Source organism: Geotrypetes seraphini, chromosome 10, assembly GCF_902459505.1.
Source record: "Geotrypetes seraphini chromosome 10, aGeoSer1.1, whole genome shotgun sequence".
Classification (NCBI taxonomy): domain Eukaryota; kingdom Metazoa; phylum Chordata; class Amphibia; order Gymnophiona; family Dermophiidae; genus Geotrypetes; species Geotrypetes seraphini.
In genome coordinates this window covers 77,569,226-77,593,534 of record NC_047093.1, presented here as the reverse complement: position 1 = coordinate 77,593,534, position 24,309 = coordinate 77,569,226, and the positions used below count along the sequence as shown (strand labels likewise).

At 42.8% G+C, this 24,309-nt stretch overlaps 1 protein-coding gene across 4 annotated transcripts in view; it reads right to left on the bottom strand.

Annotated features, from left to right (window-relative positions):
- The window catches only part of DENND1A (DENN domain containing 1A), a 994,598-nt gene that overhangs the window by 588,375 nt on the left and 381,914 nt on the right, over positions 1-24,309 (bottom strand). For all 4 annotated transcript variants that reach the window (XM_033960659.1, XM_033960660.1, XM_033960661.1 and 1 more), the window contains 2 exons: positions 21,078-21,158; positions 8,263-8,316 (listed from right to left, as the gene is read on the bottom strand). In XM_033960659.1, the coding sequence (XP_033816550.1) occupies positions 8,263-8,316; positions 21,078-21,158 (135 nt within the window). The remainder of the gene's footprint in view (positions 1-8,262; positions 8,317-21,077; positions 21,159-24,309) is intronic.

The following is a 24,309-nucleotide window of genomic DNA, read 5'->3' as shown; positions in this document are numbered from 1 at the left end:
TCAAGCAGGCAGAGCTCCAAATTTGCTTCAAATACAAAAATACCTGCAAAGGAGATGAAACTACATTGGATTTAAAACAATAAAATAGGGAGAGCAGAACACACACACTGCAGCCATGAGTGCAGAAGGAAAGACTGTAGAGGACGCTAAACCAATCAGTGAAGTACTACAGAGGCAGAGTGAAAACTCCAGAGTGGATTCCTTCTATAGAGTATGCAAGTATGGGGAAATAACGCTCTTGTCTAGAATGTCTCACCTGTATTACTGACACAGGCGTTCCTCAAAAACATGAACCGTGCCAGGTCATTCATTAAAGTCTGGCTGCCAACCCACTCTTGGAGGCCAATATACTTTTGTTGTTCGTCTCCATCTACAGTAATTGGTCAACAAATATATTTCAACAGCTTGTTTGAATTTAATGTTGTTATACTAATACCGTGTTTATTAGGGATGTGCATAACCAAAACAAAATTCAACTAGTTTTCATATTTTCTGAATTTTTCCTGATTTTAGTGTGCTTTAAATGTTTTCCAACATATTTTAAATATTGCACTGTTTTGTGTTGTAAAAAAAAAAATATATATATATATATATATGCATACAAGTCAACAATCCGTGCATCTTTTTTGCAGACATACACATACATACAAGCAATTTCCATATACAGAATTTTTTAGGCACCCTGGTGAATCACACTGTACTAACAAATGCCCACTCCTATTCTTTATTATCTATCCAAGACTCTCTCTGGTTACATAAATGAAATAAAATGAAGAGAGAAAAGTACCATAAATTCTGAAATTAAAAAAATTCAACTTCAAAAGCATGTTAACCCATTGGATATTAGTTTTGTGTAAAATCCATGTTTTTCTCTGAAAATGTAGAAACCATAAATAGTAGCCACATCAACATGAGCTGTATCATAACTGAAATCTCTCAATACAGTATAATTGTCAGTTATATTATTAAAATCTATAAGAAGTCAATCAAAGCTCATATCTGCTTTTCATTACAAAACATGCCCTGACATTATCCACATATACTATTTAATGACAATAGGGCCCATGAGATGGCCATAATCATCAGATATAATTGTATTAACAGGTAATAAATATTAAAGCTTGGGACACAGAACTTCGTTTTAAGGTATGTTGTCGAGATAGATACAATTTAAATAGTTTATATTTCTTTGTGACCATGATTCAGAGGACAAAACAGGGGAGTATTTTCCAAGCTTAAGTAAAGTATATCATTTTACTATAACTCAATTCAAAGTGGGTGTTACTAATCTACAGTAACACAGAAGCATGCAGTAAATGAAGAACATAACTTGCATCTAACCTTGCACAAACTGCCTTCATTTCTATAAAAATAATACCCCTGAATTAATTTTCTTCCTCGATAGCCTTCCTAAAGTAGCTAGTATTCTTTCTAGAATCATGCCCACCCAATGATCCCTACTCAAAGAGTCCCATCCCTGACTACAGCCTCTCTCCCAACCAATACTAAGCTAAATCCTTTTTCTCCCCTTGTCAGAATGGATTTGTCAACCCAAAGCTCCCAATCCAAAATCCATCTTTCCCTTCCCTCCCCCCCCCCAAAAAAAAAAAACCCTAACAAAACAGTTCTTTCATCCTTCCTGGACTCTCTCTACCCAGAAGATACTATCTCACCCCTCAGACCACTGCAAATATCATCTAACACATAAATACAAGGCCAAGACCTACTAATACAAACTCTAGTATCTAGTTTTACAGTCACTACTGCCTCCTCAGCTGCTGAGTTCAAAATGGTGCTGGTTGACGTCTACCAGTAGTCTCACAGTAATATCACTAGGGGTCAAGCCATCAGCAAGAGAGATATACAAACTGAAGAAACATAACTGGGTTTTCGAGGCCTACATTTCCAGTGCCTATGTGTGAATCTTGCCTACAGAGGCACTTTAGGCCACCTAATGCCACTTCTGACATTAGCCACACCCATAGTGACATTCGGCAGCCTAAATAACGCACCTATGTAGGAGATTCTGGTGCATATTATTTAGGTACCAGTAGGCGCTTTAACGGTGCCATTTTATTGCTGTTTTAAACGGCATTTGTTACTTAACTTAGGCGCTGGTAGGGTGCCTACTGGTGCCTAAATATAGGCACTTTCTAGAATTTCCTTCTAAGTGTCCTCAAATTCTGAGGAAGTTTCATGCAAATCTCACTACAAATCCTTAAAAATGCATATTTCATTTTTTACAAGGCTCCCTTGTTGAGAGGGAATATAATCAAAATAAGAACAAAATGGGGAAACTCAGACAAGCCCCCAAAGTGGAAATGGAATAATATGAAAAACTATAATGTTTATATAACTATGTTTCTGAAAATGGACAGATTATGTTCCATCATATTCATCTTTCACATACAACAAAAACTTTTTGGAAAATGTGCACGTTCTATTAATGTGATATCTCACTATCCACTGCAAATGCTTTTTGCAGCTCATTAACCATTCTGTCTTGACGAAATCCCAGATAATTAAGATATCTTTGTAAATGCAATTCTAAGTGGATTTCAATATAGAGATGTACTAATTATGAAATATAACTTCAAACTATGGAATTGCTTAAACACTTTCAGTATAGACATGAAATAATAACCACTTACATGCTCATATTGTGGGATACATTTTTCAACATGCATGTCAACTATTTAACATCTATAAGGATTTATGTTGATTTAATGTTTAAATTATTTGTCAGCATAAAAAACAAACTCCTACATGATTATTGTCTGGATTCTGAAAAAATTTTTGAGAAATTAAACTGTGATACTTTTCACTAGCAAAAGACAAAAGAAAATTTAGTTATTAACAACTCCTGGAAATAAAATATGTATGTTAAGGGCTCCTTTCACAAAGGTGCGCTAGCATTTTTAGTGCACGCTACCCGAAAAACTACCGCCTTCTCAAGAGGAGGCGGTAGCGGCTAGCACGCGCTATTCCATGCATTAAACTAAACTAAACTAAACCTTGGGTTTATATACCGCACCATCTCCACGAATGGCCCCAACACACCTTTGTAAAATGAGTCCTAAATCTTGAGATTTATTAGAGTCAATTACATCATACTTAATTATTTTGAGAAGGACGCTGACAGGACATGGGGAAGATGGGGGGGAGAAGGACGCTGTAAGGAAATGAGGAAGAGAGAGTAGGAAGAAGACGCTGGCAGGGAAGAAGACAGATGCCAGACTATGGGGGGAGCGGAGGGAAGAAGATGGATGCCAGACCAATTTGGAAGGGGGAAGAAAGGGAGAGGCACAGTAACAGAGCAAATGGAAGATGCAGAAGGAAGAGAGACAGTGGATGGAAGGAATTGAATGAGAACATGAGGAAAGCAGAAACCAGGAAACAAAGGTAGGAAAATAATTATATTTCTTTTTTTTTTTTTTTTGCTTCAGGATAAAGTAGTATATTAGTTGTGTTGATAAAAATTTATAAACATTAGAGGCACTGGTAGAAACCCGTTTACAAAGTATGTATTCTTCCCAATTAATATTTCCAAATTAATAAAGTCTTTTTGCTTATTTGTAAATGGGTTTCTACCAGAGCCTTTAATTCAGTAGCATAATTAAATGAAATAACTATTTCTGAAGTTTATAGGGATGGGCGGGGACGGAGGGGATTCCTCGCGGGGACGGGTGGGGACGGAGGGGATTCCTCACGGGGACGGGTGAGGACGGAGGGATTCCTCACGGGGATGGGTGGGGACGGGTGGGATTCCTCACGGGGACGGGTGGGACTTTGGCGGGGACGGGTGGGGTTTCTGTCCCCGCGCAACTCTCTACTGCAGACCTCCAAGTACTGCCCTGGTGGTCCAGTGATGAGGAAACCAGAGCTACCAATCAATCCCTCCCTCCCTCACGGTGACTTTGCCTCGGCAACTAACTAACCAACCCACCCCTTCCCCTCCCAGTCCCCCTGCAGGGCTACTTTATATTTACATTCAAGTTAACATTTTTTCCACCCTTATTTTAGGGGAAAAATGTTATCTGGGTTTATATCTGGATAGGTTTATATTTGAGTATATACATTAAGGGCTTAATTCTTGATACGGCATCCTGATTGTAGGTGGGGGGTAGGTGTCCTATCAATTTCTAAAGGACCAATCGGGAAGCAAGTTAAAAAAAAAAAAAATTTGGTGTGGCGAAGGATGACTGACTTGTGCCTACAGAGGCATCTATACAGTAACTCAAATGATAGTGCAAACTTAACTACCATTGATATGCCCTTATGAGTTAAAACTTTATCACAAGTTTCCAGGATCCTCAGCGGCACCACTTGGAGCTCAATTCAATCTCATTGCTCCAAGATTTACGTGTCAATTCGTCATCGGGTCCTATCTCATATTTTTAATATTCAATTGTGCTCTTTACTTTTGCATATTTTAAGTTAATTCATTTAATTTAAACTTAAATAATGTTTAAAAAGCTGTTACTTAGCTTTATCATGTGGTCTCTGGCAAAGGGATTGTCATACCGACATGTTTCGCTATGAATAGCTTTATTAAGGATAACCCCCAAATAGTAAACCGCCAGCACATATGACCACTATGTCATACGAGAGGAGTTCCATCCCCTTTATCATCTTGGTCACTCTTCTTTGAACCTTTTCTAGTGCCGCTATAAGGAAATCAGAATTGAATGCAATACTCTAAGTGAGGTTGCACCATGGAGCGATACAGAGGCATTATAACATTCTTAGTCTTATTAACCATCCCTTTTTTAATAATTCCTAGCATCCTGTTTGTTTTTCTGGCCCCCGCCACACATTGGGCGGAAGGTTTCATTGTATTGGCTATGACAACACTCAGATCCTTTTCTTGGGCGCTAACCCCCAAAGTGGACTCTAGCATCGGGTAACTGTGATTTGGGTTATTCTTCCCAATGTGTATCACTTTACATTTGGCCACATTAAATTTCACCTGCCACTTGGATGTCCAGTCTTCCAACTTCCTAAGGTCCACCTGCAATTTTTCACAATCTGCATACGTTTTAAAAACTTTGAACAGTTTAGTGTCATCTGCAAATTTAATCACCTCACTCATCGCTCCAATTTCTAGTTCATTTATAAATAAGTTAAATAGCACCAGTTCCTGTACAGATCCCTGCGGTACTCCACTGTTTACTCTCCTCCGTTGAGAAAAATGACAATTTAAACCTACCCTCTCTCTGTTTCCTATCCAATAACCAATTTCTAATCCACAACTGAACTTTACCACCTATCTCACGACTCTTTAATTTTCTTAACAGCCTCTCATGAGGAACGCTTATCAAAAACTTTCTGAAAATCTAGATACGCTACATCAACCGGCTCACCAGGGCAAGAATGTTCTCAGTAATGTCCCAACGTAGTGGAATGCCCTACCAGAGTAATTAAAGCTAGAAAAGGACACCAGACAATTCAAGAAAGAAATAAAGACTATTCTTTTCTCAGACTACTTCAACTTAAATTATGAATTTGACAAAGAGAGAAAACTAGAACTTTCAGGGATGTGTGTAAATAGATTCTATTGACTCATTCATGAACAGATTTGACACAGTGCAGCGGCCTGGCTAAGTAGCTTCTGAGCACGTTTTTGTTAATACACATTATGGTGCTTAGTTATCTGTTAAATGCATCTGTGGCTCATAATAAAAGCATGATGATAATGCAAAAAAATCAGGGAAGTTTACCCCTCCCATAGCTTTGGCTTGTTTCAATTTATGTAATGCTATATGGGGTTGTTTATTTTGCCATAAAAAAGCACTGAGGCAGGCTTCAATATCATGATATGTGCGTCGTTTAAACAAAAATGGCACCATGCTCAAAATATAATTTGATGAGTGCTTGGCATGGCGATTTGGGAGTTTCAATTGGGGAAGAGACCTGGCAAGAAGTTAAACATGTTTAGATCTGCCTGCTCTGCTGGTGTTCTCCAATCACTTTTCTTCCTTTTACATAGAACACACTGGACCCCAATTAGGATTGCAAAATTATCGAATGGACTCTCTTCTATGTGTTGGTCTTGTAATTTACGGGAAGGCACACTAACGCATATGATCTTTGACTGTACACATTTTTCGCTTTATTGGACTAAAGTATGGGAAACCATCTCTATGATCTTAAACATACAGGAGCCTCTAAATCTACGTGTTATTATATTGGGTCATCATGGTTTACTAAAAACAATGCCCGATCACAATGCAAGATTGCTTAACATACTGCTGTTCATGGCTCTTAAAAACATTTTACATTGTTGGAAAGACTTATCTAAGGTGAACTATGTTACCTGGTGGAATATGCTTTGTCTTACAGTAAAGTATGAAAATGTTATTGCTGAGAAGTCCATGAGCTCTTACCTTAAAATATGGAGTCCAGTCAGCTTTTATTGTAATATGGGCTGATGTCATTCAGTTACTGTGCTAGTCTATAGTTAGCAATATTTGAACATTTATTATATTGTTGTGGCTCATCCCTTATTTCATACCTATGGAGTATGATTCTCGGAGCTTTGAATACTGTGCACATCGTTGGCTGCAGGTTGTGCTGACACTCTCCTGCTGAATAGGCATGGCTCAATCTGCTGTATTGTATTGTTTGTCAACACTCTAAGATTTCTTGCTTTGTACGGCTTATTGTTTTCATGCCCTGTTAACAACTCCTGTTCTTGCTATATATTAAAATCAATAAAATCTTTGAACTAAAAAATGCATCTGTGGATTTTTATACTGAAATTTTAAAATGGTTGACACAGAAGAGTTAGGTTTGGGAAACCAAAGAGGTTGAAATCTTCAATTAACAACTAAAATGAAATGAACTGCGAGAAGTCTTCTGCTCTTCTGGACACATCCTTATCTCAATCAATTGAAAATTGTAGCTTATGACCAGATATTCCTTATATTCCTTGAAAATGTTAATCTATTTCAATTAAACTTTTTTTTTTTTTTATTCATTGTGATGTTTCTTTGTAGCTATTCAACAACACAAGAATCTGTTCAGTAGATACAAAGAACCTTAAAGGATAATTCTTTTTCAAGCTTTTACTGACAACCAAAATTCTCCAAACACCCATAGAGGGGAATAATCAAAAGATATGTTAAGTTCAATTCGGACGTATGGCACTAGACGCCCAAAGGCGGCAGGGGGAAAATATCCATTTTCAAAAAATACATCTAGAATATTTTTTTTCGAAAATTGTTTATCTGGATGTCCAGGGCATTGATCGTCCAGACCACCAATACGTCTATCTTTATAACACGTTTTCAACGAAAAATTCATACAAGTCCCAAATGCCCAGAACAAGACCATTTGGACATAGGAGGGGCCAGCACTGATGGAATGACCACACAGACATGGCAACAGAGTAGTGGGGCACCTTACAGGGCACTGCTGTGAATTTCACAAAAACATCTTACCAGAACTCTCTTATAGGTTATGGTGAGCCCCCTAAAACATACTATACCCATCTGTATACAACCTCAATAGCCCTTATGGCTGCAGGTGGCACCTATATGGCAGTAGTGTAGGGTTTGGGAAGAGGGGTTGGTGGGCTCACATTTTCCACCATGAATGTAGTGATTAGAGTGGCTTATGGCCCTGGGTCCTCTTCTCTATGGTTCACTAGCCCATGACCCAGGCTACTTAAGACACCTGAATGCAGCTCTACTAGGCTTTCCTGGAGCAGGAGCTGATGTTCCGGAGACAGGTATGTATTTTTTATTCTGTTATTTGTGGCAGTGTGATGGGGTCGGTGATCGCTGGGGGAGCGTGTGGTGGTCTTTATATTGTCTCTGCAGTGGTTATCTGGTCACTTTGGATAACATTTTGCCACTTATACCTGTTTTTACATTGTCTAAGTCACAACGTATAAGTTTTGTCCAGGAAGTCTCATGAAACATTCAATTATCCCTGCAGGACAACTAAGTCTAGGTCGGCTCACATCCTGCCCAAATACCGCCCTAACCAATCCTCCAGATATGCCCCTTTTAGCTCTGGGCGCACAGCGGCATTCAGAGACCTAAAAGGTCCCTGAATACATCAGAAATTTGGTTTGATTATTGGCACTTAGTTGACCAGTCTTTTAGGTCGTCTAAGTGCCAACTTGGGTGGGTTTTTAGACGTGTTTTAAGTTTTGATTATGAACCCCATATTATTTATCCTGTATAATCTGCTTTCCAACTATAAAGTTAATGATAACTGAGTTCTAATAGTTCTCTCACATCATATGATACTCACATTTTCTGGTATACTGGGTAGTTCTCTGATATCAGGCACAGTAAAGTACGAGTGCTAGGGAAAAAAAACACCTTATAAGAATAGCAAATACCACACAAAATCAGAAGCATTAAATGTTTCACATGACAAATACAAAAAATTTAAAACTCCCAAAAAATATACTTGACCAAGAAAATATAACCCCATATAGAATGTTTTCAAACATAAAATTTGATGTGAAGAATAGTTGAAAGTTAGAGCAAGTTTTAGCACTTAACAAACGGATACATTTTAGGGTAGCTATTGCACTAACCCTCTTAAAACTCAGAGGATCTTTTACTCATGTGCAGTAAGCAGTTACTGTGTGAATTATAATATGGTAACTTAGCATATGGCTGCAGTAACAGTTACCATGCTGGCATGACAACATACACTAATTCGCACATCAGCTGCATACCCTATTATGAGGTAGAATAGGCTATGGTATGGAGTAGAAACTGCGGTTAGAACACACTAAAAAGAAGATGGAAGATGCATTAGCACTGTCACCATGCTATACAGATTATTTTTGTGTGGTAACTGTGACATTGATGCCAAAAGCCATGCAGTAGAGCCACAGTCAATGGCTGAGCATGCAGCTTCTGCTGTGAGATTAATAAGAAAATATATTGTGGCAATGGCGTATGCTAATCAGATACAAACTGTGCAGAAATTGTGTGCTGAGGGAAAAGCTGTCAGTCAAATGAACACAAAGGTTCTACAACAGGGGTGTCAACACTCAATCACATAAGGGGCCGAAATCTAAAACATAGACTAAGTCGAGGGCCAAATTTTTTTATTAAGATACTTAGGGGTCCTTTTATTAAGGTACGCTAACCGATTTAGCACGTGCTAAATGTGCACCTTAATAAAAGCACCCCTTAGTCTTAGTAGAAGTATAGGGTTACAACCTCTCCAACCCCATGCCGGCTCTGTGATAACAACATTGAGGAAAGAAAAGAAGAAAAAAAGGGAGGGGGGAATGGAAAGGGAAGAAGGTTAAAATGCATATAAAATATATGATATACTATTAATATGAAATTTATCTTTACACACTGAGTGCTCCAAAAAATATTGCATGAATTTAAGACTTCAAATTGACCGTATCTAAAAAAAAAATCCATAAAAAGGCATAAAAATGAAAGTCAAGTAAAGTAATAATTACACTATCTTCCTGTTGTATGGCAAGGCACAGGAGCAGCAAAACTGATTTCTCAAACTTTTTTGTACATAAATTCTTCAGAAAAACATAGCAATAAATCAGTTATGCAAATATCGTGTATAAACCAAAACAAAAAATGTATGTACAGGAGAAACTTAAAAAAGTGAATAGGTGTCCTAAAAAAAAAGATAGCGCCTGCTCATGTTTGAAAAATGTTATTAGTGGCGCGATGTGTCATGGAAAATTGATAATGATAGATAGTGTAACTAAGAAACTAAAAAACAAATAGTAATATCTACTTGCACACATCAATAGTAAATAACATAATCATAAGTATCATGGATCCAAAATGGAAGAAGCATTCGGGATCATAGTGAGAAAACATAGTAATTACTATAATAATAATAATAATAATAATAATAACTGCTTATATACCGCAATACCGTGAAGTTCTATGCAGTTTACAAAGATTAAGCAAAGGTACAAATTGATTGACTTTAAGAGGGGAGGAAGAAAGAGGGTTAATAGGACAGGAAATCCATTTTTGAGGAGAGAGTGATCAATAGAACAAGTTAATCGCTATAGAGGGGAGAGAGAAGAGAGGATCAGTTGTCTAGATACTTTAGGAACAGGTGTGTTTTCAGACGTTTCCTAAATTCCTCATAAGTAGTGGGCGAAAGCAATTGTTCTAGGTCTTTACCCCGTGATGCTGCTTGGTGCGAGAGAAGATGTTCATGGTGTTTTTTCAGTTTACAACCTCTCACTGGGGGGGAAACGAAGTTGGAATGTGAGCTTCTCTTGTGTCTGTTGGCTGAGAAGACGAAAAGGTCAGTTATATATTTAGGGGCAAGTCCGTGTAGTGCTTTGAAGCAGAAGCAGGCAAATTTAAACTTTACGCGCGCCTCCATTGGCAGCCAATGCAGCTGCCGGTAGTAGGGTGTCACATGGTCAAACTTCCTCAACCCAAAGATCAGTTTGACCACTGCATTTTGCATCAATTGTAAACGCTGCATGTTCTTTTGGAAAATTGCTAAATAGGCGATGTTACAGTAATCAAGTAGACTCGGTACGAGGGATTGGACTAGGGTTCTGAATGCCGCTGTATCGAAATAAGCTTTAATGGATCTGAGTTTCCAGAGAATGAAAAATCTCTTTCTGATCAAGGAGTCCATCTGGTCTCTCATGGTTAGGCACTGATCCAAAGTTACACCTAGTATCTTTATGGTAGGTTGGATAGGGTAATTAAGATTATTGATACATAGTGGTGATTTGGTGTCAAGCGAATGTGGTGAAGCAACGAAGAAAGTTGTCTTTTCTGAATTAAGTTTGAGCCTAAAGGTTGTCATCCAGTGCTCCATCACGTTTATGGCTTCTGAAGCTTTAGGAATAGTTTCAGAGATAGAATTAACGAATGGGATGATGATCGTAAAATAATCTGCATAACTAAATAGTTTTATCCCTAACTGGGTTAGCTGCGTGCCTAGTGAGGACATGTAGACGTTGAAGAGCAATGGAGATAGTGGAGACTCTTGTGGCACACCGGATGGATTGCTCCAGGTATCTGAAAGTTCATAATTAAAACGTACTTGATAAGTGCGGGACATAAGGAAGCCACGGAACCAATTCAGCACCTCGTCCCTGATACCAATGGCATCTAGGCATTGCAGCAGTTTCCTGTGGTCTACTAGATCAAAGGCAGAACTCATATCAAATTGCATAACCAGGGCATTAAGGCCCTTACTAAACAGTAGGCGCAGATTGTCTAAAATAGCCGAAATTACTGTCTCAGTACTGAATAATGGTCTAAAGCCGGATTGAGTTTCATGTAGGAGAGAGAACTGATCCAGATAATCCATCAGTTGGGTGTGTACCAATCCCTCCATAATTTTTACAATAAACGGAATGGATGCTACTGGTCTGTAGTTGGATATTATAGCTGAAGATTCTTTTCGATTTTTTAGAATTGGGGTTATTATTATGTGACCATTATTAGAGAGGAACTTCCCAGTTTTTAGGTTATGAGCCAAATATTGCATCAACGATAGTTTAAATACTAAAAGTGCCGCTTTCATGATTTCTGGGGGGCATGAGTCCAGAACGCAATAGGATTTAGAGTATTTGTTATATAGTCTGTTGTAATTGTTCCACTCTAAATCTTGAAAGGAGCTCCAGATCATGTCTGCCGGTGTATCATTTCCTTGGGTGAAAGGTATCAGATGATCACTAGGGTCGTTTGTTGAACAATGAATTCTAAGGTTTTTAATTTTCGAATCGAAGTGTAGTGCTAAGTCATTTGCAGAGGGTAACTTAAGAGTTGTGCGTGGGTGTGGTGTAGCGAGCGGTGTCAAATAAATTTGTGATCAGGTTGAATAGCTCTTTTGTATTGATTCCTTGTGAACCATTACAAGATGAGTTGATTTTAATTGAGTAGAATGTTTTACGTTTGTCTTTTATCATTTGTTTGTAGATTTTTATGTTAGCTCTCCATTTGTTACTGTCTGTTAGTTCTCCTGTTTTTTTCCAAGTTCTTTCTATGTCTGTCAAAAAAATCATTTAAAACAGAACTAAAAAGATAAAACAACCACCAACTTACCCAATTCTATGGACAAAAACTTAAAGCTTCTAAGCTCAGCACAGGAAAAGCAGGTGCAGACAGCCGGGATAACCAGCCGCCAGCGCCGGGAGGACCAGTGAACAGGTGACCACTAGGAATGACGGCGAATGGCAGAGGAAGGTGCTCGTGAAGAGCAGCGGCGGGAGTACAGCATTGCAAAACGGCAGTGAGATGAGAGGCGCAATGCATCCTGCACGTGAACGCTTGTACCTGATTGGGTAAAAAAATGTCTGCCGGTGGGCCAGCTTAAGCGTAAATTTGAAATTGTTTGGTGGGCCAAATTTTATTACACCACGGGTCAGATTTGCCCCACGGGCTAGAGTTTGACACGTATGTTCTACAATAAGAGAGTCTTCACTTTGTGCATATCCAAAAAAAACCTAAAGTGCCAGCACACATCTGAATACAAACCAGAATGCTGTTTTTGCTCATAAATATTGGCTTTGAAAAATTTATTGTACAGAAATTTTTTACGAGGCTAGTATTTATATGCAGAATATTTCAGTTCATGCACATGTTTGTTGGCACCTTTGTCTTCTTCAGACATGCACTAAGAGCTGTTACATCCTATTTGTCTTTTAAATTGTAGGCATGATTGCAAGAAAAAATTTAAAAAATGGCATTAAATCCTTTAATGCTACTCAGATCTGGTGGTAAATTTCTTATGTTGTGGGTGCTTTAAAATATCCTGTTTACTTCTGTATATTGCAGCAAAATAACTAATGAATTCATTGCCATGCATTTTAATAAACTGTTTAGTATACCCATGTATATTGCACAAGTTAACTTCTGCGCTGAACCCGTTTTTTTATTGTGTGTGTACACTTTGTATTAAACATAAGCAGAACTTTCTGCATTGAGAAAATGCTGAGAACACCCCAACAGTTAATATATAGACTTTGCACTTATTATGCAGTAATTTGGGAACTTACCGTGCAGTAAGCACAACAAACTTAGTAAATAAAGGTCCTTTTCGGCACAGAAATATATAGAAATGTGGAGAGGCATAATCAAAAAATATGTCTAAGTCCGTTTTGGCCTAAGTTGCTAGTCGCCCAAAATCGGACATGTCAAAAGTCCATTCTCAAAAAATACGTCCAAAATATTGATTTTTTCAAGAATCGTCTACTTTTTACATCCAGCCGTCCAGACTGCTAAGTCATCTATCTTTATACCCCATTCTCATCCAAAAATTTGACCAAGTCAAAATCATCTAGAATAAGACCTTATGGACGTGGGAGGGGTCAGAAAAGTAATGGACTGGACACCCAGACATGGCAACAGAGTAGTGGGGCACCTTACAGGGCACTGCTGCGAACTTCACAAAAAGTGTACCACATAAAGCACAGTTACTTACCGTAACAGGTGTTATCCAGGGACAGTAGGCAGATATTCTTAACGCATGGGTGACGTCACCGACGGAGCCCCGGTATGGACACTTTTAACTAGAAAGTTCTAGTTATCCGCACCGCGCATGCGCGAGTGCCTTCCCGCTCGACGGAGGAGAGCGTGGTCCCCAGTTAAGATAAGCCAGCTAAGAAGCCAAACCGGGGAGAAGGGTGGGATGTAAGAATATCTGCCTGCTGTCCCTGGATAACACCTGTTACGGTAAGTAACTGTGCTTTATCCCAGGACAAGCAGGCAGCATATTCTTAACGCATGGGTGACCTCCAAGATAACAGAGAGGGAGGAGGGATGGTTGGCCATTAGGAAAATAAATTATGTAACACAGATTGGCCGAAGTGTCCATCCCGTCTGGAGAAGGTATCCAGACAGTAGTGAGTAGTGAACGTGTGAACTGAGGACCAAGTGGCAGCCTTGCAGATTTCCTCGATGGGAGTGGAACTGAGGAAGGCCACAGAAGCAGCCATAGCTCTGACCCTGTGGGTCGTGACAGCACCTTCCAGTGAAAGACCGGACCGAGCATAACAGAACGCAATGCAGGCAGCAAGCCAGTTGGAAAGCGTCCGTTTAGAGACAGGATGACCTAGACGGTTAGGGTCGAAGGACAAAAAGAGCTGAGAGGACGAGCGGTGAGCCCTGGTACGGTCAAGGTAGTATGCAAGGGCACGCTTACAGTCCAGCGTGTGCAACGCCTGTTCCCCAGGATGAGAATGTGAGAATGGGGCTTAGGAAAAAAGGCAACACAATGGATTGGTTGAGGTGAAATTCCGAGACCACCTTGGGAAGGAATTTAGGATGGGTACGCAGAACCACCTTGTCATGGTGAAAAACAGTGAAAGGTGGGTCGGCAACCAGTGCATGCAGCTCACTAACCCTCCTGGCAGAGGTGATGGCAATGAGGAAAAGCACCTTCCAGGTTAGAAATTTGAGCGAAGTTGTGGCAAGAGGCTCAAAAGGAGGTTTCATGAGGGCTGATAAAGCCACATTCAGGTCCCAGACGACTGGAGGAGGCTTCAGAGGTGGTTTGACATTGAAGAGGCCTCTCATGAATCGGGAAACCAGGGGATGAGCCGTGAGAGGTTTTCCGAGGATAGGCTCATGAAATGCCGTGATGGCACTGAGGTGGACTCTGATTGAGGTAGACTTGAGGCCAGCGTCGGACAGAGAGAGCAAATAGTCCAGTACAGTTTCCAACGCCAAAGAGGTGGGATCGTGGTGATGTAGGAGACACCAAGAGGAGAACCGGGTCCACTTCTGATGGTAACATTGGAGGGTGGCCGGTTTCCTGGAGGCATCCAAAATGCAACGGACAGGCTGAGACAGATTCTCTGGAGAGGTCAGCCCGAGAGAAACCAAGCTGTCAGGTGGAGTGAGGACAGATTGGGATGCAGTAGAGACTGATGCTGCTGTGTAAGTAGAATAGGAAACACAGGAAGAGGAATGGGTTCTCTGGAGCTGAGCTGGAGCAGGAGGGAGAACCAGTGTTGACGAGGCCACCGAGGGGTGATGAGAATCATGGTGGCTCTGTCCCTGCGGAGTTTGAATAACGTCCGCAACATCAGAGGCAGTGGAGGAAAGGCATAGAGGAACCGATCCGTCCAGTTGAGCAGGAATGCATCCGGGGCCAGACGATGCGGGGAGAAGAGTCTGGAACAGAAGTGGGGCAGCTGATGGTTGTGAGGAGCTGCAAAGAGGTCCACCTGAGGAGTGCCCCACCGAGCAAAGATGGAGCAGAGTGTGGGAGGATCCAGCATCCACTCGTGAGGTTGAAGGACGCGGCTGAGATTGTCGGCCAGGGAGTTCTGTTCGCCCTGGATGTAGACAGCCTTGAGGAAGAGACTGTGGGCCGTGGCCCAGGTCCAGATGCGGATGGCCTCCTGACAGAGGAGGGGTGATCCGGTGCCGCCTTGCTTGTTTATGTAGTACATGGCGACTTGGTTGTCTGTGCACAGGAGAAGGACCTGAGGGTAGAGAAGGTGCTGGAAGGCCTTGAGAGCATAGAACATGGCTCTGAGTTCCAGGAAATTGATATGATGTTGACGCTCCTGAGGGGTCCAGAGTCCTTGGGTGCGAAGATCCCCCATGTGAGCTCCCCATGCATAGGGGGAAGAATCCGTGGTTATGATCATGGAGTGAGGGGGTAGATGAAAGAGTAGACCCCTGGAAAGATTGGAGGAGTTCAACCACCATCGAAGAGATCGCTGAAGAGACGATGTCACAGACATGGGATGAGAACGAGGATTCATGGTCTGTGACCATTGGTTGGCTAGAGTCCATTGAGGTGTCCTGAGGTGGAGTCGCGCCAGAGGAAGCACATGGACCGTCGAGGCCATATGGCCCAGGAGGACCATCATTTGCCGAGCTGGGATGGAATGATGAAGGAGCAACTGACGACAGAGGTGGAGCAGGGTCCGTTGTCGGTCGGAGGGGAAACGCCCTCATCAGAGTGGTGTCGAGAACTGCGCCAATGAACTGAAGTTGCTGTGTGGGAAGCAGGTGCGACTTGGGGTAGTTGATCTCGAACCCCAGGAGATGGAGGAAAGAGATGGTGTGTTGAGTGGCTTGTAGCACAAGCGGAGACGTAGGTGCTTTCACCAACCAATCGTCCAAGGAGGGGAACACCTGGAGGTTGTGAGACCTGAGGAAGGCCGCTACCACAATAAGGCACTTGGTGAACACCCTGGGCGATGATGCGAGGCCAAAGGGTAGCACTTTGTACTGATAGTGACGGTGCTGGATCTGAAACCGTAGGTAGCGACGTGAGGTCGGATTGATTGGAATGTGAATGTAGGCCTCTTTGAGGTCTAGGGAACATAGCCAGTCGTGTTGTGAGAGAAGAGGGTAAAGCGTGGCAAGGGAGAGCATTCTGAACTTTTCCTTGACCAGACATTTGTTGAGGTCCCGGAGATCGAGGATGGGACGAAGGTCTCCTGTCTTCTTGGGAACCAGGAAGTAGCAGGAGTAGAATCCCTGACCCCTTTGGTCTGAAGGCACCTCTTCGATGGCATTGAGAAGAAGGAGGGATTGGACCTCCCTCAGGAGGAGGAGGGAGTGGGAGGAGTGAGAAGCAGACTCTATGGGAGGATTGTCTGGTGGAAGAGTCTGGAAGTTGAGAGAGTAGCCGTGGCGAATGATGTTGAGGACCCACTGGTCCCAACGGCTGAGGAAGAGATGGAGGCGTCCTCCGATAGGCTGAGGAAGAGGTAGCGATGGTGGGAGACTGGCTATGCCCTGGAGAAAAGAGTCAAAAGGGTTGAGACGGTTTTGATGGAGGAAGAGGCTTGGCAGGTTGATGAGACTGGGACCGAGCCTGAGGTTGATGCTGGTGACGAGGACAGCGAGACTGCTGTTGAGGTGGGTTGAGAGGTCTGGCCGAGAACCTGCACTGGTAGGAAGACTGCTGTCTGTAGGGGCGAGCAGGTGGAGTCTTCTTTTTAGGTTTGACCAGAGTATCCCATCTGGTCTCGTGCGCTGAGAGTTTCTGGGTTGTCGAGTCCAGGGACTCCCCGAAGAGTTTGTCACCAAGACAAGGTGCGTTAGCCAGGCAGTTTTGGTGGTTAATGTCAAGGTCAGAAACTCTCAGCCAGGCCAAACGGCGCATAGCAACAGCCATGGCAGATGCTCGAGAGGTCAGCTCAAACGAGTCATAAATGGAGCGAACCATGAACTTCCTGAGTTGGAGTAGACTGGAAATTTGCTGCTGGAAGAGGGGGACCTTAGGTTCAGGAAAGTATTTTTGTAAGGAGGAGAGTTGTTGCACCAGATGCTTCATGTAGAAGGAGAAGTGGAAGGTGTAATTGTTTGCTCTATTGGCTAACATTGCATTTTGGAAAAGGCGCTTACCAAACTTATCCATAGTTTTTCCCTCTCTGCCAGGAGGGGTGGAGGCATAGACACTGGAACCCTGAGATTTCTTCAAGGTGGACTCCACCAGGAGAGATTCGTGGGGCAATTGAGGCTTGTCAAACCCTGGGATTGGAATGACCCGGTACAAGCTATCTAGTTTGCGAGGGGCCCCGGGAACAGTGAGGGGAGTCTCCCAGTTTTTATAAAAAGTTTCCCGTAAGATGTCGTGGACGGGCAACTTCAGAAATTCCTTGGGAGGTTGCTCAAAGTCTAGGGCATCTAGAAAAGCCTGAGACTTTTTAGAGTCGGACTCTAAGGGGATAGAAAGAGCTGCTGACATCTCCCTAAGGAATTTGGAGAAAGAGGACTGTTCCGGTTTTGAAACGGTGTCAGCCATGGAGGGTTCTTCGTCGGTCGACGAAGCATCCTCCTTGGTACCGTGCGGGGAGTCTTCCCATAAGTCCGGGTCCCTAACGTCTGGACATCGGTGTGGAAGGCTCGGTATGGCGGGTCTTAGAGAGAGACTTGCCTGAGCGCACCGAGGCGGTACCGGGAGAGGAAGACCGGTGTCGTTCCTGGGACCGGGAAGGGTCGGCAGCAGCACGGGTATGCACTGTAGGTGGTTCAGCCGAGAGCACCGGCATGGAAGTATTAATTGGTACCGAGGGGGTCGACACCGATGGGACAGTGCGAGGCTCGGACCGGTTCTGTACCGGAAGGTGCGGGGCCAGCAACGCCGGCAACAGTTGTTGTAGTTGTTGCTGCAGCTGCTCCTGTAATTGGGATTGGAGTATGGCCGCGATGCGGTCATCCAGGGGGGGCACCGGTACCGCTTTTTTCTTCTTCGGTACCATAGGTGCCGCTCTACGCTCCGGCGATGAGGAGGCCGATGACGAGGCACTCACCGATATCGGAGCGGAGCGTTTACGGGGTCGGTGCGGTGCCGGAAGGGTCGGCGTCGCAACCGTGGCAGGAGGGCGTTCTAGGGAAGTGGAACCATCCTATGATCTTTCCCATTCATAAAACTATAGCATCAGTATTTCTCTCATTTGATCTCTCTCTACTACCACCTTTCTTTCCCCCCCCCCTCCTAATGTACTTCCCTTTTATGTACTTTTCTTTAAAAAAAAATTGTACTTCTTCCCCCCTTTCCTAATGTTTCCCTTGTTCAATTTACCCCTGTTGGTCTAATTATAAAGATTATGTATTAGTGATTTTTTTTTTTTTTTAATTTCATTTTATTTCTGTAAAACGCTTTGTAATTTGAAAAGCGTTTAATCAAATTATTTGAATAAACTTGAAACTTGGAAGGCTTCTTAGCCGGCTTACCTGGGCCCAGCGAACCTGAAGAATGATCCGGTGGCGTCGACGTCGTCGGTGCCGACTTTTGAGGTGCCGTCGACGTCGCGGCAGGTTCCATGGCAGATCCGGTACCGAACAGAATATTTTGTTGGATCTGCCTATTTTTTAATGTGCGCTTTTTAAGCGTAGCACAGCGGGTGCAGGTGTCAGCCCGATGCTCTGGACCCAAGCACTGCAGGCACCAATTGTGCGGGTCGGTGAGAGAGATCGGGCGTGCACACCGCTGGCACTTCTTAAAGCCCGGTTGAGGGGGCATGAAGGGAAACACAGCCTCCGCAAAATCGAATCCGGAGGCCTGTATGGTGGCAACAGGCCCCGCCGGGGCCGGCCAGAAAAATACAGAAAACTCGACGAGAGTTTTTTTTTTTGAAAGTAAATATAAGGAATCAGTAAAGAAAGAGAATAAAACCGAAAAATTTTACGCGAGCGGGAAGGCAGAAAACTCGTTTTCAACGGCCGTTGAAAAAACATGCGTCTTCTTCGCTTCGCGGAAACGAAGAAACTGGGGACCACGCTCTCCTCCGTCGAGAGGGAAGGCACTCGCGCATGCGCGGTGCAGCCAACTAGAACTTTCTAGTTAAAAGTGTCCGTACCAGGGCTCCGTTGGTGACGTCACCCATGCGTTAAGAATATGCTGCCTGCTTGTCCTGGGATAAACATCTTACCACAACTCTCTTATAGGTAATAGTAAGCCCCCCAAAACACCCCTAAAACCTACTAGACCCACATGTCTACCACCCCAATAGCCCAAATGGCTGTAGGTTCACCTATATGGCAGTACAATAGGGTTTTGGGAGGGGCACATGTTTCACCATGGCTTATGGGCCTGGGTCCTCCTCTCTGTGGTTCACTAGCCCACCCCCCAGATTACTTAAGCCACCTCTCATCAGCTCTACTAGGCTTTCTTATGTCAGGTGCTGATATTCTGGAGGCAGGTATGTATGTTTTTATTCTGATTTTTATGGTATTGTGGGAGGGTCAGTGATCACAGGGGGAGTGTGTGGGGGTCTGTACTTTGTGGTTTTCTGTAGAGTTATATGGTCACTTTGGATACCTTCTGGGAATTTAGACCCATTTTTTCATCACCTAAGTCACTACTTACAAGTTCCATCTAGGCAGTCTCGTTAAACCTTCGGTATAGGTCAGCCCACGTCACGCCCTCACCACTCCTCTTAAAACGCCCCTTTCAGCTCTGGGCGTAAAGCGGCACTGAAAAGGCCTAAGCTGTTTTTTAGATACGTCTAAAACCCGTTTCGATTATCGGCACTTGGACGACCTGCCTTTTTGATCATCCAAGTGCTGATTTAGGCAGAATTTTAGATGTATTTCCGTTTCGATTATGAGCTCCATAGAAAACAATGGGTGACATCATCCATGGAACCTGGCAAAGACTGTCTAAAGTGAACTGTCACTTAAAAAAATAAAAAAAGTCTGGGCATTCCTACCCACTGCCAGCCTGTGGGAACATCAGTTCACTAACAAAGGGAAGAAGCCAAGAAGCGGAGGTGGGCAGGTTGTGAGAAATCTGCCTTCTGTCCCTGAGCCTATTTCTATACCATTAGGGGTTACTGACGGAGGAGAGATGTTGGGAGAGAAGGAGAGACACTGACGAGGAGGAGAGGTGCCGGTGTCCTCTAAGCAGTCAGCTGGCGCCTTTCTTCCTCACCGGCATCTTGCAGCATACCTGGAATCTGCCACAGAACGCTAGCGTACCACGGCACATAATTTGTGATACACTGAGCTAGAGGATTGGCACCTATTTGCTTGCTGGAGATGGAGCATACTGATTGGCCAGAAGGCTTTCCAAGCAAGAAGAGGGTGCTCAGTATTCTCTATCTCCACCTGTTGGTAGATGGGTGCAATCCCACTAGTCTCTGGATTTATTTGCTTCTGGCGCTAAGGAAAGAATGATTAAACCATGAGAAAACAGCAAACATACTGCTTTTGTATGATACTTTATGTATGATTTTACTGTGTTTTGATTTTGTATAATTTCATATGATATTCTCTAATAAAAGCTGTATAAGAAAGTAAACTACATGTAAATACAGTAGGCCTAGTAGTTCCTTATTTTGACCACCTCTGTATATTGACCAATTTGTTACAGTCCCTTGGGTGGTCAACTTACAGAGGTTCTACTATAATTGTAAACTACTTTGGACAACTCTAGTTGGTAAGGCAGTACAAAAATTTGTTAAACAAATAAATATCAAATATTCAATTGAATGTACCCAGTAACAAAACATTTTGGAGGCAAGGATGCCAAAGTATCTGTTTTTTATGCTAAGTCTATGGGGTTGTCCATACAAGAGGTATTGATCCCCCAAATAGTCACAGGAAACCATTTATTGCTCTACAGTCATGATGCTGCTGCAATTTGCAAGTTCTCCAAAACAGTCATTTACTTACCACACTAAGCTGAACAGGCAGGCCTGGATCAGGAATGGAAAGTTTATAGAGTGTTTCCAAAAATTCAGTCCACTGATTGTCCTGGAACAAACAGAAATTATCTGATTAACAAAGGGTTTTCAAGACAGGAAAACATCTGGGTGACTTGGGATGGATGTAGGATAATTCAAGCTAAACGAGATACTGAAAGGATTTATATAACTGACAAAGTGGCTTTTTTTTGCCATGCAAAAATAATTTTTGAGTACCAGAAACATTGGGGCATTATTTTTCAACCTCATTTCCCACATACACAGCAGGCTTAACTAGGTGATTGCCTATGATTGTAGCTTATGGCAAAAAAAGCAGTTGTAGTCAAAGCAAAAACAGATCCAGACAGTCACAAATTCAAAGAACCACCAAAGCGGGAGGTTAGTCAGTTTTCAAGTAGCCCATTTACACACTTAAATAACTTTTGGAAATTGCATTTTTGTAATAGGGTGATTATGTGAAAACACAGGCACTTATTTTAAGCCTATTTTATAATGGCACTGTCCACACTGTGAGAGAATAATGTCAAACAATGTCTTTTCACATAACCACCCTATTACAAAAATATAGATATACGTAAATATAGGTATAAACCTCAAAAACAAGAAAACTATTTCCAAAGCAACTTTTTAATATGGTAAGAGCCATCAGAACCGAGAGCTGCTGAAGTATGTTCACTTTGAAGAAATGCTTTCCAAATGGTTTTTAAAGGGGTGTAGCAGAGTCTTGTCCAGAACTTCCTGGAGCCCTGTACACATGTACTCAAAACAGCATAGCCACTCGTAGAAGGTATAAGAAAAAGCTTGTATTTATACACTCTTTTGAGCCTGTTCCCTCACAGGCTTAGGGGAAATTGCGAGCCATGGAATCGAGGGTGAAATACTCAGGTGGATTAAAAACTGGCTGGCGGATAGGAAACAGAGAGTGGGGGTAAATGTGCAATACTCGGACTGGAAAAGCATCACCAGTGGAATGCCGCAGGGTTCGGTGCTTGGACCCGTGCTCTTCAACATATTTATAAACAATCTGGAAATTGGTACAACAAGTGAGGTGATTAAATTTGCAGACGATACAAAATTACTCAGAGTAGTGAAGACGCAGGAGGATTGCGAAAATCTGCAACGTGACACACACGCTCGAGAAATGGGCCGCAAAATGGCAAATGAGGTTCAACATGGATAAGTGTAAGGTGATACATGTAGGTAACAAAAATCTTATATACGAATACAGGATGTCCGGGGCGGTACTTGGAGAGACTCCCCAGGAAAGAGACTTGGGAGTACTAGTCAACAAGTCGATGAAACCATCAGCGCAATGCGTGGTGGCAGCGAAAAGGGCAAGCAGAATGCTAAGAATGATTAAGAAGGGGATCACGAACAGATCAGAGAAGGTTATCATGCCGCTGTACCGGGCTATGGTACGCCCTCACCTGGAATACTGCATTCAGCACTGGTCACCGTACATGAAGAAGGACACAGCACTACTCGAAAGGATCCAGTGAAGAGCGACTAAAATGGTTAAGGGGCTGGAGGAGTTGCCGTACAGTGAGAGATTAGAGAAACTGGGTCTCTTCTCCCTTGAAAAGAGGAGACTGTGAGGGGATATGATCGAAACATTCAAGATACTGAAGGGAATAGACTTAGTAGATAATGAAAGACTGTTCATCCTCTCCAAGGTAGGGAGAACGAGAGGGCACTCTCTAAAGTTAAAAGGGGATAGATTCCATACAAACTTAAGGATATTTGTCTTCACCCAGAGAGTGGTCGAAAACTGGAACACTCTTCCGGAGTCTGTTATAGGGGAAAACACCCTCCAGGGTTTCAAGACAAAGTTGGACAAGTTCCTGCTAAACTGGAACCTATGCAGGTGAGGCTGGACTCATTTAGAGCACTGGTCTTTGAGGGCCGCCGCGTGAGCGGACTGCTGGGCAGGATGGACCACTGGTCTGACCCAACAGTGGCAATTCTTATGTTCTTAAGTAGTTTCTCTATTCAAATAAACAGTCCCAGTCAGATCCATGAACATATTCCACATTTCTCAGAATAATAAGTTGGGCTTACCTCAGTCAGCCAAGTATCAACAGTCTCACAATGTCAGCTCTTTCAAACAGTCCTTTCCAGACTTAACTTCCCAAAGTCCCCTTAACCTACGGTTAGGGAAGTAATTCAATTCTGAGTCTTCTCTGCTCAGGGAAGTCTCTCTCTCCCACAGGGACCTCTCTGAATGATCCCAGTCTGGGCATATGAATATCTTCCTGCCTGAGTCCCACCCCATGACTCAGCAGGGAAGCCTGTTCCGGTAGTTTAGTGCCACCTGCTGGATAATGGTTGAGCTCTGAGCTACACAGCTCACTGTATCCTGGACCCTGTAGTTTACCCATTAATGGGCCAGTGTCCCCTCTTGCCCGGTGAAAGGGTAACACTAGTGAGAGAGAACCCCTTACTCTCTCACAAGGTGATAGGACTTGATGTACTACTCTTTGTATGTGTGGTTACAATCAAAGCGGTTTACATATTTTAGACAGGTACTTATTTTGAATCTGGGGCAATGAAGCATTAAATGACTTGCCCAGAGTCACAAGGAGCTGCAGTGGGAATTGAACTTACAACCTTAGGGTGCTGAGGCAGTTGTTCTAACCACTAGGTTACTTCTCCACTCCATTGATATCTGACCGGTCGATATTCGGTGGGACCAAGGGGGGAGAGGGAGAGCCAGGGCTTCAGCAGAAAGGATGGGTGACCAGGATCAGGGGGAACCTAGAAGCTCCAAAGACAATACTCTGATGTTAACCGGGCACCAGCCAATATTCAGACTGGTACCCATTTAACTGGGTGGCTGAAGTTAGGGCAGCCATTTTGCTGTCCTAACTTGAGCTGCTTGTTAATCATTCAGTGGTCTGAATATCCCCCTTAAACAGTGAAGTTATTGACTCCTCACAGTAGGGTGGGCTATAACACAAAAATTTAACCTTATCAGAACACACCTCTACAAGTTTGGGGGAGGGATTAGTTCTCTGAAAAGGAGTCATGTAAATAAGATATGGTTAAAATTTGAAGTAGTTTGGGACAAATGTAGAGGTTGCTCATGCACCTACAATATCCTCATAATGAAGCTGGCTATTCATAACAATGTAGTAATGTGTTTAGAAACTGTTACTTAATATTGGTTGGATGCTTAATGATAAATAGGCAGTTGAAAACTG